The 14,014-nt window shown below is 42.3% G+C and overlaps 2 protein-coding genes across 2 annotated transcripts; both read right to left on the bottom strand.

Moving 5' to 3' along the window:
• On the bottom strand, positions 1 to 6,903 carry LOC146470256 (uncharacterized). The gene is made up of 2 exons (XM_085121897.1): positions 2,155 to 6,903; positions 1 to 2,118 (listed from the first exon to the last, which is right to left on the bottom strand). The coding sequence occupies exons 1-2, from the start codon at positions 6,901 to 6,903 to the stop codon at positions 427 to 429; spliced, it is 6,441 nt and encodes a 2,146-aa protein (XP_084978023.1). The 3' UTR covers positions 1 to 426.
• Positions 6,904 to 11,630: 4,727 nt separating this feature from the next.
• On the bottom strand, positions 11,631 to 12,752 carry LOC146470255 (uncharacterized). The gene is made up of 2 exons (XM_085122336.1): positions 12,406 to 12,752; positions 11,631 to 12,068 (listed from the first exon to the last, which is right to left on the bottom strand). The coding sequence occupies exons 1-2, from the start codon at positions 12,671 to 12,673 to the stop codon at positions 11,926 to 11,928; spliced, it is 411 nt and encodes a 136-aa protein (XP_084978462.1). The 5' UTR covers positions 12,674 to 12,752; the 3' UTR covers positions 11,631 to 11,925.
• Positions 12,753 to 14,014: the final 1,262 nt, after the last annotated feature.

The following is a 14,014-nucleotide window of genomic DNA, read 5'->3' as shown; positions in this document are numbered from 1 at the left end:
TTGTTATTCGTAAGATAAAACTTTTTACTTAAGATAACAACTCAGACGGCCTTCCACACACGTGGATGATGAAGGATTACACGGATAAAGACCAAACAAAATCACACTCGTGATGAGAACGAAAACATGGCGGCTACGAGCCAGGATGAGCGGTCACCAAGCAAATTGGTGACATGCATCCGCTGACCTTACAAAACTATTACTGCAGTACCGCTGTAGTAACATGGCTCCTCAACTGCATCCGTGCAGTTACAAACAACAATAAACTTAAAGGTTTAAACTTCAATAAACTAGTAGTTAAATGCTCCGCAAACAGTAGTGTCTCGAAAATTCACATAACTGCTCCGCAGCAGTTACTGAAATGATCAACAAGTTAATAAATTTAACGTTCAACTGCAATGTTCACTGTCATAATCATGTCGCTCTTCAAGTGTTCTTCGTTGGCTCCTCGATGGGGACTTCCCTGGTCTCCCGGTGAAGGACATCCTCCTCGACCACTTCACCTGCCGTCAACAGTAGAACAAGCTTATGTATAGGTCTGTCTAGATATGACGGCGGGCTTTGGCGTTTGCCACGATCATCCAAATCTCCGTCTGCCATCAGCAACCTGACCTTTCTGACGAAACCATCTTCACTAGGGTAAGTCTGCACTACTCTGCCGAGCGGCCACTTGTTACGGGTTCCCTCATTCTCTTTGGAAATCACCACGTCACCAACAGTAAGATTTCTCTTTGGCTGAACCCACTTCCGTCTGACTTGTAACGATTGAAGATACTCTTTGCGCCATCTTAGCCAAAATTCGTTCGCGAAATACTGCACCCTTCTCCAACGCCTGCGACAGTACACATCCGCTCGTTGAAATTCTCCTGGTGGTGGTAGCACTCGTTTTGGCTTCATAGTGAGGAGGTGGTTTGGTGTTAACGGCTCTGGTGCATCTGCATTACATAGGTAGTCAACACTGAGAGGTCTTGAGTTGATAATGCACTCGACTTCCGTCATAAATGTGCGCAAAGTTTCATCATCGAGTTGGTTCCCAGCCTTCAACAACAGTGGTTCCAATGCATTGCGTACACTGCGAATCAACCTTTCCCAGGTTCCTCCCATGTGGCTAGAGTGGGGCAGGTTCATTTTGAATGGGATCCACTCGCATCCATTCCTTAGCAAATACTCTTGAACGTGATCTTGGTCCATCTCAGATAAAGCTGACTTCAATTCATTCCGTGCACCAACGAAATTTGTCCCTTGGTCAGACCTCAGCTGCCTGACAGCGCCTCTCCGATTCATGAAACGACTCAGCGCATTGATAAAGGAAGAACTGTCCAGTGAATTGGCAGTCTCAAGATGAACACTTCTTGACCCCATGCACGTGAACAATACTCCATAACGTTTAACGTCACTCCTTCTTTCTTTGACAATGAACGGTCCGAAGAAATCAACTGCACAATAGGAAAATGGAGGTGCTGGTTCGAGTCTGTCCACAGGAAGACAAGCCATCTTCTGCTGCTCTGTGGGTCTACGTAGCCGTCTACACGTTACACAGCTTGATATGAATCTTGACACTCCCGAAGATCCACTGATCAACCAATAGCCATTCTGGCGCAGCTCGTTATGCGTTATCCCGCGACCCATGTGGTTCACTTTCAAGTGGTGATGTTGAATCAACAGTTCAGTCAAATGACCTTTTCGCGGAATAATGACTGGATGCTTCATATCAACTGGTAAATTTGCTCTTCTGATACGTCCTCCAACACGAATCAGACCATCTTGGTCCACAAAGGGATCCAGTTTGTACAGCGAACTGGACTTTCGCAATGCTTGATTTCTTCTTCTAGCTTGACTTCTGTTTGTTTCTCCGTCAGTCACATTCAGGTTGCAGAGAATTTGAAGTTCTTCATAGAAATGTTCGTACTGCAAACACCGGATGATGGTCTTCTCTGCTCCTTGAAGCTCTGACAGTGCAACCTTTTGCACAGATTTCTCAGCATCTGCCCCTGACCTTGTCACTGGTTTCCTGGGCTTCTTCACTTCTCTTCTTTGAAACTTGGACTTCAGTCGTAAACATAGCGCTATGACCTTCATAGCTTGGTACCAGCTGGATACACCATCCAGTCTGCTCGTCTCGAAGTGATCAGGAAAGGGAACAACACTCTTGACTTCCGTAATCAATACGGACACTTTCTTCACCTCCGGGTCGGACTCTTGAAGGGGAGACACCTCCACATTTTCAGGTTTACAGGGTCCGCTCTTCCATAGAAATTCAGGACCGGTTAACCAACGCGAACCTTCTACCAGCTGCTTTGCTGTGAGTCCTCGTGACGCGTAATCTGCTGGGTTGTTGCTTGTGTCAACATAGAACCACGAGTTAGGATCAGTTAGGTCACGGATCTGCTGCACCCTGTTAGCGACATAAACGTGAAATCTCTTAGCTTCATTGTTAATGTATCCGAGAACTACTCGGCTGTCTGTCCAGAAGAACTCTTTGATCTCTGGGTACTCCAACTCTCTTCTCACAAACTCACTTATTCTTGCTGAGGTGGTAGCAGCTGCTAACTCCAGCCTTGGGATGGTCTTGTGCTTTAGAGGCGTTACCCGTGCCTTTCCGACAACGAAAGAGCAATGAACTTGGTCATGTTCGTTAATCAGTCTAAGATAAGAGCACTGACCGTAGCCCTCCATTGAAGCATCTGAAAAGTAGTGCATCTCCACAGCTTTCACGGAGCCAAAGTTATTCGGTTTGAAACATCGCTGTATCTCCAGCTTCTCCAACTCTACGACTTCTTGTCGCCACTTTTCCCACTGTGGGTGTAGATACTCAGGGACAGGGCTATCCCAGTCTAACTTATCTTTGCACATCTGCTGGAGTATCTGCTTTCCTTTGAGTGTGACAGGGGCTATGTAACCGTTAGGATCATAGATAGAACCAATAGTCGACAAGACACCTCGCCGAGTTAAAGGGCGATCACGAAAGTCAATACGGAACCGAAAACTATCGTTCTCAACACACCACGTCACACCCAGGGCTCTCTCAATAGGCAAAGGATCTACGGCTAAGTTCAGTTCCTTGATTCCCTTTGCATGGTCATCAACCGGAATAGCCTCAAGAACTTCTTTCTTGTTTGACACTATCTTGTGTAATCTGAGCCCTGCTTTGTCACAGATGGCTTGGCTGGCTTTGATCAATTGGATGGCTTCAGGAACTGTTGAAACGGACTTCAACCCATCATCTACGTAGAAGTCCCTGCGTATAAACGCAGCTGCATCCGCACCAAACTCTTCTTCACCATCGTCAGCTGCTCGCCTAAGCCCGAAGTTCGCACAACCTGGGGAACTACTGGCTCCGAACAGGTGAACTTTCATACGGTACTCAACTACTTCATTTGACGGGTCCCCATCCCGCCACCACAAGAAACGCAACAGGTCTCTGTGCTCTTCAGCAACTACGAACTGGTGGAACATGCTCTTGATGTCCGTCATAAATGCAACGCTTTCCTGGCGGAAACGACACAGGATTCCTAACAGATCGTTCATAAAGTCAGGGCCTTGTAGCAAGTTGTCGTTGAGGCTGACTCCGTTAAACTGGGCTGAACAATCAAACACCACTCTGATCTGTCCTGGTTTCTTTGGGTGGTAGACTCCTGTATGTGGGACATAATTGACTTTACCATCTTGTACTTCAAGACGATCTACAGGAACTCTTTCTGCACATTGAGAAATTAAGTCCTTCATAAAGATCTGGTAGTCTGCAAAGAACTTCGGATTCTTCTTGAATCTGGCATTCAGCTGGTTCCACCTCTTTACAGCAAGCTGGCGATTGTTGGGTAGACACACATTGTTTGACTTCAATGGAAGGGGCATTTCATAATGTCCATCTGGTCGTTTCTTCACTCCGTTCTCTAGAATCCTTAGGAATCTCTCATCTTCTATGGAATAAGGTTTGTTCTTAGTACTTGTCTCAACAAAGTCAGTTTCTAGCACATGTAGAACCTTCTCCGGGTCAACAATCTCTTTGGCCTTCGTAGTGAACGCAAAGCGGCTATGGACTTCTGAAGCTGTAATTCTATTGCACACACCCCTGTCCCTGTCTTCCTCATCACGTGACTTGCAGACTCTTCCGATCACTCCCCAGCCAAGTACGGTTCTTTGGGCATACGGCTCATCATCTTCACCGGCAACTATTTCTCTTGGTCGGATAGCTCTCGGACAGTTGTTTCCAATCAGGATAGAAATCTCTGCGTCTGGATGGTACGGTGTCAACTTATCGGCAATGGGCTTCAAATGTTGCCATTCTCTGGCCACTTCAGGTTTGGGAATCTGCGATCGATTGGCTGAAACAAGTTCTCGGGTGAAGGCCACTGGCATTTTTACAACACACTCCCTGTGATAATCCAAAACTTCTAGCCCAGTGATCTTGCTGGTTTGAACGTGTGCATTCTGCTCTTGCATTGTTGTCAACAGAAGTTCAGTTGACGGGCCTTGTAGATTTAACCGTTCACAAAGAGTTTGAGACACAAAACTGACATTTGAATGGTCATCGAGAACTGCATACTGCAACACTTCCTTGTCTGGCTCTCCCACTGGCCTGACCCACACTGGTACAATCATGGTGTGATCAAATCCACTGCTTTGATCAGGAAGTAAACATACACTCATACAATTAGAGACGGCAACACTGTCTTGTGTTTGTTCCTTGTGAAGGCATGTGGGATGCATTCCTGAGCATGTTCTGCATTTCAATCTCTTTCGGCAGTTCGCTACCTGATGACTGTTACTGGCTGCACAGCCCATACATAAACGTTCACGGAAGAAGAAATCTCTCCTTTCACTGAAAGGTCTTCTGCAAAAATCACTGCAGTCATCTAACTTGTGCACTGCACCACAGAAGAGACACTTATTCACATCGGCTGGACCTGGGCGACTTGATTTACTAGAACTACTAGAATCTGCTTCACGGTTGCTATGGCCCGAGACTGATGTGGCAAGGGAACTACCCCTGTTCCTATCTGGCTTCTGTCTGCTGTTAAAACTTGGACTGCTAGATGTAGACAGGCTTTCCAACTCTGGAATGTTCGCCTTATCTGCTGCATCTCTGATGAAACCCGCAAACTTGAGAAAGGTAGGGTAACTAGCTTCTCCATGGGTGTGTCTCCAATGATTAACTGCATCCCTCCACTTAGTCTCTAAGTAGTAGGGAAGTTTAGCACATAGCTTCACATTTTCTTTCGCATAATCCAGTACAGAAAGTGCTGGAATGTTTTCCTTGGCAGCTAAGACTTTATCAAGAAGGTCAGAATATTCTCTCAGAGCAACAGCGTCCTTAGGACCTATCTTGGGCCATTTATCTAACTTGTTGATGAAGGCTGAGCTAACAACATTGCAATTTCCATATCTTTCCTGCAGTACGGACTTGGCTTTCTGGTAAGCATCTTCTGTTCCGATCAGAAGATAGTGTTCCACAACTTGTTTTGGCTTTCCTGATACATACTGATTCAACATATTCAACTTGATGTCTGCCTCTAATGGTCTCGAGTCAATTAGAGCATTGAAAGCACTTTTCCAAACTGGGTATTGCAGGGGGTCACCACTAAAAATTGGAATGGTAATCTTTGGAAGCTGTCCAGAGACAAACAATTGTTTGCTCACAGTACTTTGTTCTAAGTTAGCTTCAGTTAACTTGTCCATACATTTTTCCAGTGATGATGCTACCTTTTCCCACCCTTCACTGAAGGAGTTTGCTTGACCTTGGGGATGAACAGACTGGTAGCTTGAAGGCGATGCAACAACTGCTGACATAATTGGTGATGGACCACTAAAAGGGATAGTTACAGGAGGATCACCTCTTGTTGGTGTGACAGTTTGAGAACTAGGCACTTCTCCTTGAGTGGGAAGGCTATGTCTATGTTCAAAATGACGAACAGTAAATACTGAGTTTGTCACAGCTGCTGGAGAGAACGATGGAGCTGATGCCCGCAAATTACATGTGGTTGACTTAGGTGTGGATGTAGTTGTTAAAACTGGCGCTAGAGAAACTTGGGCATAGGACTGAACTGACGTGGAGACCACATTAGCACTGGTAGGTACTGGAAGAGATTGTAAGAACCTTTTAACTCCTTCGCCCTTACTATCAGAAGGAAGAGTAGCTAAGTCTTCATCCTGAAGCGAGGGTGTTTGCTCCTTTTCAATCTCTTCGAATACACTTAACTTGGCTCTGCTTAGTTCAAGCTCCATCTTCAGTCTGAGCTCTTCTAGTTTTTGTTCCTGCATTAACTTCTCTAGTTTTAGAGCTTTTTCTTGCTCCACAAAGGCTAACTTAACCTTCAAGGCCGCTTCTTCCTGTTGTATCTTGTACTTATCTACCTTGGTTGAAAGTACAGTATCCACATTTGATTTATTGGTTTTGGTCAATTTACTCTTCTTGGAACCCTTAGAACTGACAGAACCAGACTCCAGAACTGTTTGTTCCAAGTATCTAATTTCATCCCTCACATCCCTTTCAAAACTAGACCACTCACCACAGACTTGCTCCCAGATGTCCCTGACATTCGCTAACTCCTCGTCTTGAACAATTTCTCTGATTTCGTTATACGCATCCGTGAATTCACTCCACAGAACTTGAGCTCTACTAAATTCCTGCTTCCAAGTTGATAATTCATTACACTGTCCTCGAAGCAACAATGTATTCCTTAGTGTTCCTGTAAACGTAGACCTTTTAGACTTGAACGATTTAACTTTGATTTCGGTTTGATAGTACCGACCCTTTTCAGTTAGCTTCCTGCTACGAACTTCAACCATTTGCTCACCATTTTCCTGTTCACTTAATGCCCCCACTTCGGCAGCCCTCGTTAACTCCGTAAGTTCAACAATTAAACGCGATGAATTCTCGCAAACGTCTTCTTTAGCATCCATTACAAAGTTGTCGCTGCCAGCAACAAAGTCATTACGGTAGAATTAAACTTCACTCAGAACCACAACTTGACTTGTTATTTCAACCGCATCCTCCGTGAGTTGTTATTGTGGCTGCCTTCGCACATCAAACTTATAACATCCAAAGGAGTTTCGACAAGACAGACTGATTGTTATTCGTAAGATAAAACTTTTTACTTAAGATAACAACTCAGACGGCCTTCCACACACGTGGATGATGAAGGATTACACGGATAAAGACCAAACAAAATCACACTCGTGATGAGAACGAAAACATGGCGGCTACGAGCCAGGATGAGCGGTCACCAAGCAAATTGGTGACATGCATCCGCTGACCTTACAAAACTATTACTGCAGTACCGCTGTAGTAACACCTTTCATTATTCATTTTTTTACAATATATATTTTGATTAGCGTTAACATTATTGATAGGTTTTGTACTCTGAGTTAATGAAGTTTTGACCAACATAGAGACTTTTGTTCTTGAGCCATCGTAGCTTAATCAGAAATAAAATACAAGCAGCGGTGATAAACATAATAAACTTGCGCATTTTATGTAACCTGACGTTTCATATGCTACGTCAAGCTAAAATGGACAAGTTTATTATTTTTATCACCGCTGTTTGTATTTAATTTTTGACTAACATGTTCTTCTTGTTTGACGGTTTAACCATTCTTTTCGTGCAGTGTAATAGTTGTTGCCTTTCTTAATTATTCATTTGTTGGGATCATGTAATTCAAATGGGGAAGTAAGACATGGCGAGCTGGCAGCCAAACGCCCCAGTTAGAGTTCGGTATGTCTGCCTAATTCTCGGCGCCTTATTGCGGATCCATCGCGTTTACTTGATACACTAATTATAATCTTGATATCTTTCTCAATATCCTTACTCCCTAAAACGGCGTGAAAAAATTGCTTTTAGTTCGGGAAATGGTAAAATGAAACTTTAGGACCTACTTTCAATCCAAGGTTTAAATCTCTGGGTTACTGCTCTAAGGAAAGAATTACTGCATGAAATGCAAAAAGCATCCGAAATTAGGCCGGACAAACTGTTCATCAAAAAGAAGTCTTCATCAATGTGCAGAGGAGGCTGCACTGATCTCCTTTTACTCCTAATCCTACTCCTCTTTTCTATAGAGTCGCTCCTGACTGCTTCCCATGCTATTTGGCTGCCTATTGTAATAGGAATCGATTTTGCCTTGTCCAAAACGAAAAACGGTGTCGTTAAACGAACCACTCCGCACTCTCCACGTGCTCACTGAAACAGCATTCCGTTCGCAAATTCCCATACACCATGCATCAAAATCTTTTGTACAGTCTGATTGACGGTCATTGGGAGCTAACTCCCAAGAAGGTCGTCCATGCCCCAGATTTCTTACTACCGCACTGTGAAATACTAAGAACTACTAAAATGGTCTTTGACGACATTTAATTTTTTTATATCTCTGATACTAAATTTACAAGACGCGTACTTGCTCGCCTTGCTCACCTCTTTTGAGACTTCTAAAAACTTGCGCGGCACTCACACGTGTACGCATGCCACGCTTGACATTTCATGAGCTATGGCGTAACACCACGGAAGGGTTTACAATTTCACCGGAAGTAACCCTGTTTATCGCCTGAGCACGAATTTTCGTGTGCCCTCGGATATAAAATATTGTGTAAAGCCTTGGAGGACGCTATATGGAAGACAAATAACATTGTACAACATTGTTGAGTTCTTTTTTTGATAGTATTCTAACGCACTAATAAGTAAAGAAATTCACCGTTTTGTATTGCTCTCCCGCTTCCTGTCCTCTTAGAACTCCCGCCTCCCGCCCTTTCCTCTCCCGTCTCCCGTACCCCTCCCGCCCCCTATTCTCCCGGGCTCCCGCCCCCCTGTCCCCCTCCACACTGTACGGACTACTACGTAAAATTGCCTAACTTGTTCACGTTTGAAGGAGGACGTAAAAAGACGACGACAACTTTCCCTTTCTATTTTTCCAGTGAACTTGGAATCAGGCAGTAAGAATCCGTCCGCAGGAAGATTCGCCCAAAATTAAAAAAAAAAAAAAAAAAAGGTGGGAGCTGGAATTATCGCGATGAAGTTTAAAAGAACGCGAATTCTCTTTATGATGTTTTCGAATTCGCTACCATCACCGTCATCTTATCTTTAACTCCCTACTAACTAACACAAATCGGTCATGAGGATTTTGGTTCTTATTTCCGATTCATAAGGAAGGACTGCCTTTGCTGCTGTTGTATAAAAGCCAAATGTTAGCGGAGGAAACTGTCAGGTAATAAACAATTTATTAAAGGTTGTGAGAAGGCACTTGCAGCGTCAGAATTTAAGATTGATTGTTGTACATTATTACTGTTTTTTAATTATTTATTTTTTGACACATTGGTTTTTTTTTTATACTTCTTAAAATTCGGGGGGGGGGGGGGTCAGGGCTCGAGCCCCCCTGCCCCTCCCCTTGTTACGGAAGCGTTTACCAGCTGCTTATCTAGAATAACGAACTCTTTGTGACAACTTTTGCGCAAATGACTAATACCCGTAGTTCTTTTTTTGACGTTTCTTTTTCGTAGCGACCAGCAACAAAAACCGTCAATGCGAAAGATACACCGGAGGAACAGACTTAAAAACCTACACTCACTGATTGAAGTGTAGAGCGAAAATTTACTTCTTCCTAAGATAGAGGGGGAAGGGGGGTGGGGTGGCTTAATTAGATACATAACCTTATTTCTTTTTAATTTCAGCCTCTTCATTTCACTTAGACCATCCTAAGCTGCTTCCCTTGTTCTAAAGATTAAAGGACGGTGCATGCAGACCTAAAACTCCTAGCATTAGGCCTCTTTAGGGCGTGGCGAAGACACAAACCTCACACTCAGTTTTTAGAGCTGGGATCAGGCTTCTTTTCCGTCAATTGAAAAGTTTTCAATACTTTCCTTTAATAAGGAAAATAAGTCTTTAGCGTGGACGTTACACAAGCTTGAAAAGCTCTAACTATGATGTCTTACTTTGCTCAAGAAAAGGACCTTTTTACGAGGTAGTGAACAAAAAGTTGTCCACCACAGTCAGTAGCACTAGAACTAGGGTTCCAAGCACAGAAAAATAAAAATAATAAATAAATAGCACTGAAAACTTCACGTGTAATCTAATTAACGGCTTTCTCCGCATCTGATGAACTGAAAATACATCTGAATACTAATATTTTGTGCTGGAAAAGACCGAATGTTTTTTCAGTTTACTATACATAAAAGATAATGGAAATGATGTAAATGCATACCTGAACAAACTGGAATAAATAGTCCTAGTTTCTTCCATAGCAAATGCCACGAATTTTTTCCAAGTCCTCGTTCTAGTTTTGCAACTTTTTGCGCCTGGCTGTCATGGCTCGATACCGGCGGAGAAATTTGACACTTATTTGAACTGACCTCGACGCCAGCCAATGCCCAGAGACAAACGGTGTCGAAGACAAATCGTCAATTCCGAAAAGTGAAGGAGATAAACATTCGTGGTGAAGGAGATACACATTCTTGTCAGAATAAGTTCAATTTCGGTTTCTACATCGGCTATTGACAAGGAAGACTTGTGACCGGCGATGTTCCTTTTGCACTAGTTTACTTCAGTTGATCTGCTCCTGTCTCTGGGAACGCTTTCCAAACTATTTTCAGTTTTTCCAAAGTTTCAATTTTCCAAAGAAAGTGTCATTTTTATGCTATTTGTGCGGAGATGAATTTTTAAAGTTAAGTTTTTGTCGATTCCTACGGAGTAAAAAGTTAACACATCAAGAAAACTTCTTTTCAGCGGAGTGATTTTTATTGTCCTCACAAATTAGCCATTTAAGTAATCTTAAGTCTTATTTGTCTAAATCAAGGGGTCCGAAATTCGGACCCTTGGTTCAACTAAATCCGCAGAAAGTGCGTTTTTAAAAATAATTCACTTTAATTCCAGGGGTCCGAAATTCGGACCCTTGGCTCAACTAAATCCGCAGAAAGTGCGTTTTTAAAAATAATTCACTTTAATTCCAGGGGTCCGAAACTCGGACCCTTGGTTCAACTAAATCCGCAGAAAATGCGTTTTTAAAAATAATTCACTTTAATTCCAGGGGTCCGAAATTCGGACCCTTGGTTCAACTAAATCCGCAGAAAATGCGTTTTTAAAAATAATTCATTTTAATTCCAGGGGTTCGAAATTCGGACCCTTGGCTCAACTAAATCCGCAGAAAATGCGTTGTTAAAAATTCTTCACTTTCAGTCTAGGGGTCCGAAATTCGGACCCTTGATTCAACTAAATCCGCAGAAAATGCGTTTTTCAAAACAATTTACTTTAAGTCTAGGGGTCCGAAATTCGGACCCTTGGTTCAACTAAATCCGCAGAAAATGCGTTTTTCAAAACAATTTACTTTAAGTCTAGGGGTCCGAAATTCGGACCCTTGCTTCGATTAAAAAATCTATTGTAAAAACAAAACGCTTCAACTCCGAAGATAGAACAATTGCCTTAAGCCAAACCTCAAATCTCTTTTAAATGACTTGTGCTTACGATGAAAAGTGAGTTCAGTGCTATCCGTCAACAAAATTGCAGGGTTACTTGACACACTATTTATAAGAGGTGATTCTGCAACATTTAATAACTCTACTCTTTAAGGGAAAAAAACTGTTTCCAGTTGTTCAAAGGATGAATAAGGATAAGTCATTTAATTACAAAAAAATTTCTATCAAAATGATTTGCGTACTTCAATCGATAATAATTTATCAAACAGACCACCCTTATATATTCACCCTTTGTACCACCGGCGTCTATAAAAAATTCTAATGCTGTTTATGAGTTTCTCGTAGAGGAACCGGGTTTATTTTTTCCTTCCTGGGCTTTACGAGGCTGGACTTTGGAAGCCAGGTGGAATTTTACGTTTTCCTGCACCTCCTCTTTACCGAAATATAAGCCATTTCTGCCACTCTGCATAGTTGCAACTATTGCAGCCGCATTATGCGAAAAAAGATCTACCACATAATCACCAGAGCGACTAAAATGGTTGACGATCCACTCGTACTTCAGGTTCCATTTCCATGTCCTTCTGGAGCTTTTCTAGGAAAATTGAATCAATTTTCCTAATGAGGATTTCATCTCTCGGGGTTTGCAGCTTTTCTATTAGTAAGAAATGAATTCCTGAAATGAAATATTAAAACTGTTAGAACTATTAAAACAAGCCTGTTTCTACTGAGGCTTTTACACATTGTGCTTTTCATTCTCATTAAAAAGATCGGTCTATTACAAAAGTCACTAACAAATATTTTTGTCGGAGAAATGCCTCGTTAAATGCTTTATGCTTCTGCCTCGACACTAAAACTGCTCGCATAATGTAGAGTCAAGCCTAGCTTTTCCGGAGTATACGTTGCCGTTTAAAAGGCTTGCTGTGTTGTGTTCGGCTATAAGCATTTTTATTTTCTTGATTTTTTTTACTTCAGGCACGCAAAGGTTGACAGTAACAGTGAAATTTATTTACCCTCGACTCGACATTCTTCACATCTTTTCTGCATTTCAGCGAACTGTCCATCGCTAGTGGCTTCTTCTTCGCTGTCGCTCGCTTTATCTCTTCGTTTACTCGGAATACGGTGTATTGGCGAGATTTCGAGAGTTTTTCTTTTACGACTTGTCTGCGCAGTTGCCACTGGAGAAGAACAGGCGAGAGGATCTTCATTTCCACCGCAGCTGGTGTGATCGGCTAAAAGAGATAAGAAATTTCCTGTGTAAGTAGTCATCTCTAGGATCATGTCTGATTTACAGGATGCGTTTTGTTTGCAAACTTATAAGGCAAAGCCAGTTCAACCCATTCGACATCTATGTTTACTGCAAAACTATTCCCTTGTCTCCCACGTTGCAGTTCTTTGTCTCGTCACCCAACGTTCATCGAGACAAATTCCCAGTCGCGTGGGAGACTAACCAAACTCATGTTAACATCTAAATTATCTTTTATCCAATTTGTTCTTCGGGTCTGGCTGCTGGCTTTTCGGCTTTTTTTTTTTTTACCTCATTAACCTTGGTTGACCACATATTAAAGTACAGGAAATGACTGTAATTACTGTTCTCCACTAAAAGTAAAGGATTTTGATTGCAAATGTGACAAATCAGTCGAGAAGAGACCGCTCACCCCTATGTTTTGCGCCCTTTAAACCAGGTTTACAGCAACTATGTTTTATCGTACATTTCCCGTGAGCGCTCTCTATTTGCAAGGAATAACCGGTGAAAATTTAATTTCCGCCAAATGTAACAGTACAATTCTCAAGTGCTTTTCATTTTATATGAAAAAAAACAGTAGTTCCGTTGGGGAATCAAATGGAACGGTTCTTTCCACTGGAAATTTTGGGAAAAAAGCGCGTAACTCACCAAGGAGCATGGTACGTAAGTGTGATGAGGCAAATGGTTCGGTGATATTCCGTTTATTTCGGCAAGAACGAGAAAGAGGAATCCGTTTGCAATTATTCCTTTTTTTTCACAAAAAAATCCAGTGGAAAGGAAACCGGAAGGACTGTTGCACCATTTGTTGTCCTACCAAAACGACCATTTTTTTTTTTCGATCAAAAGGAAGCGCTACGTCTTCATTCAAAAAGAACGAGTATCGAAAAGGCGGTGCCCCCCTTCTTTTTCTAACAGCAAGAAAGCAGTTAATTGGCTGGCTAGTGTTCCCTGCCGGATAACTCCATAACAGACATGTGCCAAAATCATTAAACAAAATAAAAAAAAAGTCCGTGGAAAGCAATTTTTTCCTGTTGTATAGCCGAGGACAAACTGAACTATACAATCGAGCGAAATTTCTTTGACTTGTTTGATGTATTCGCAACTTTTCCATTTTTCCCCCACATTCCATTTTCGCAACCAGTAGCCTAATAGCCGTGACGTTAACTTTCAAATTTTCAGCCTGGATTTCGTTTAGACTGTTCATCAGTCATCTGACAGGATAGGAGTTATCTGTTATAACAGATAACACATTTTTAAGATGCCTCCGATTCTTTCGTGTGAACACAGAAAAATTTCACTCGGTGTAGTTCCATGGCAGCAACGCAAAACATCCAGAAATTTGACTTCTTTCAGAGCCTTTGCTAAGTCTTTCTAAA

This window comes from Pavona decussata, unplaced genomic scaffold (assembly GCF_977016875.1).
Source record: "Pavona decussata unplaced genomic scaffold, jaPavDecu1.1 SCAFFOLD_114, whole genome shotgun sequence".
In the NCBI taxonomy this organism is placed as follows: Eukaryota; Metazoa; Cnidaria; class Anthozoa; order Scleractinia; family Agariciidae; genus Pavona; species Pavona decussata.
Note: the sequence above shows the minus strand (reverse complement) of the source record. Positions and strands in the feature narration are given on the sequence as shown.